The 2,500-nt window shown below is 45.1% G+C and overlaps 1 protein-coding gene across 1 annotated transcript in view; it reads left to right on the top strand.

Annotated features, from left to right (window-relative positions):
- The window catches only part of hyal4 (hyaluronidase 4), a gene marked incomplete at its 3' end in the record, with an annotated part of 18,601 nt that overhangs the window by 10,153 nt on the left and 5,948 nt on the right, over nt 1-2,500 (top strand). Inside the window, exons 2-3 of the mRNA XM_080028488.1 lie at nt 79-798; nt 2,377-2,500. The exon at nt 2,377-2,500 is cut by the window's right edge and continues 105 nt beyond it. Coding sequence (XP_079884614.1) covers nt 116-798; nt 2,377-2,500 — 807 coding nt within the window. The 5' untranslated portion in view covers nt 79-115. The remainder of the gene's footprint in view (nt 1-78; nt 799-2,376) is intronic.

The raw sequence follows: 2,500 nt of genomic DNA, 5'->3' as shown, positions 1-2,500 counted from the left end.
TATTCCCACCAGTAAAGTAGGTCTTAGGTGAACAAAAAAAACATAACATTTTCCCTCTCTCTATCTATCTCTCCCTAGGATGATTGACAGCTGCCCGTCGTAAGAAGCCCCCAGAATGCCTTTGGCCGTCACCTACTCCTGGCTGCTGTTACTCCTCCACTCTGCCTTCGGTCACAAACCCGCCAAGCTGCCTCTAATCCACCGAAAACCCTTTATCGCTGCTTGGAACGCACCCCTGGACCTGTGCACCATCAAATACAAAATCACCACAAACCTAGACAAGCTTTTTCACATCAGCGGGAGTCCTAGGGCCGATTGGACCGGCCAAAACGTGACGATTTTCTACGCGAATCGTTTGGGCTACTACCCGCATTACACACCGCAGGGCGTGGCAGTGAATGGCGGTCTACCACAGAACGGCAGCTTGGAACAGCACCTACTAAAAGCCTACCAAGACATCAACCACTTTATCCCCGACGAGAATTTCCGGGGTCTAGCAGTTATCGATTGGGAATTCTGGCGTCCTCAGTGGGGCCGAAACTGGCATAAAAAGGACATTTACCGGCGCAGATCCAAGGAGCTGACTTCTAAAGCGTATTTTAACGTGACGGCCGCTCAAGTGGAAGAGCTGGCTAAGAGGAGGTTTGAGAAAAGTGCGAAAGCGTTCATGCAAAAGACGGTTCAGTTGGGGACTCGCATGCGGCCCAATGCATTGTGGGGATTCTACCTCTATCCCGACTGTCACAACTACAACCTGCACGAACAGAACTACACAGGACTCTGCCCGCTGCTGGAAAGGTTGGGATTGTTTTTTTGTTGTTTTAAAAGTAGCTACGAGGAACTGTGTGTGTGTGTGTGTGTGTGTGTGTGTGTGTGTGTGTGTGTGTGTGTGTATAATGGGTTTTCAGATGTTATAACAAAGATTGACAATTCAGATTTTTTTTCTTTTTTGTATAGTTTGCAACATTTAAAGGTGCTACGAGGAACTTTTAAATATTTCTGAAACAGTCTCAGTTTTCCTCTGATGATCATAAATTACATGTAACAGCAAACGAGACCATCAGTGCAAAGAATGCTATTTTTATATAGTTTTTCTTAATGCCTTTGTCATGGGTTTTCGCTCACCCAGGAACAACAGCTTGCGTGGTAAAAACACTACCGCTTTTGTCCAAAGAGGGGGCAAGAATGAACACAAATAGGGAAATGTGATCCCTGGAACACTGTTTGAAGTTAGAAAGCTTCCTGAAAAGTGACTGTTTCACTGTTGTTGTTTTCAGCAGCAGGGCCCACAGTTTGGTTTACAAACATATTCTAGTCTTATGACAGGTGTCCCAAAATATGTGTTTTGATTTATGATGATAGAATTATTCAATACTAAGAATTACATGTAGAGTAAATATGTTTTGTAAACTAACTGCAGGCTCTGTGAAAGTAAACAAATCCCCCTCCTCTGAAACTGCATAATGCACCTTTAAATAAATATAATGAATGAGGTTTTTCTTCCCTCAGTCTTCCCTCCAATAGTATCCAGCTGCAGCCCCGGAGACAAGCACCCTGGCGTGACAACGACACCCAGGCGTGACGGAAGTAACTGTGGTGTGACGGACGTTACCTGTAGATTTTATTTTTGCAACATCATAAACTTCTAAGTTGTAAACAACGTCAAACAATAACAAGACAGCAGACCGATACTAAGTTTGTGTTATTTATATTGTTTTGGCGATTAGGTTCAGGCATCACAGTTGGGTGGTTTAGGGTTAGGGCAAGGGGACAGGGAGAGGTTAGAATATATATAGAACATTGACGGAACACGGCGGCGGCCATCTTGAGTACGTCACGTCAAACAATAAAAAAGACCGCAGACCGATAGGCTACTAAATTTCGGTTATTTAGGCCTATATTGTTTTGAGGATTAGGTTCAGGCATCATAGCTGGGTGGTTAGGGTTAGGGTTAGGGTTAGGGTTAGGGTTAGGGTTAGGGCAAATGAGTGACATAGCAGACATGTCATGGAAGCTAAATAGTCAAAAATCACGTCCGTCACACCACAGTTACTTCCGTCACGCCAGGGTGTCGTTGTCACGCCAGGGTAACTTGTCTCCGGGGCTGCAGCTGGACCCTACTCCTTCCCTCAGTCTTCCCTTGGCCCAGCTGTCCTGTTAATCCTAACCCTACATTTTACCATGAGTGATGTCACACATGGTAAAATGTAGGGTTGAACAGTGAGACCATAAAACACTCTTTCTGCTTTTTCTCAGGCTAGGATGAACCGATTTCTAAAAAATGTACATATATATACTACATAGGATCTCAGAGTTCAATGCACCTTCATATTTCCACCAGTGAAGACTCTAAGTCACTGTTTCTGTGTATTCTAGGTTGAGGAACGATGAGCTATCCTGGCTATGGAACAGCAGTGCGGCGCTGTTCCCCTCTGTGGCCATCAGACGCAGCCACAGCAGCAGCATCGGTAACCTTCACTTCTCCCAGCACCGCATCCTG

Source organism: Ammodytes marinus (assembly GCF_949987685.1).
Source record: "Ammodytes marinus genome assembly, chromosome: 5".
Taxonomy (NCBI): domain Eukaryota; kingdom Metazoa; phylum Chordata; class Actinopteri; order Uranoscopiformes; family Ammodytidae; genus Ammodytes; species Ammodytes marinus.
This window is presented reverse-complemented; position numbering and strand designations above follow the sequence as displayed.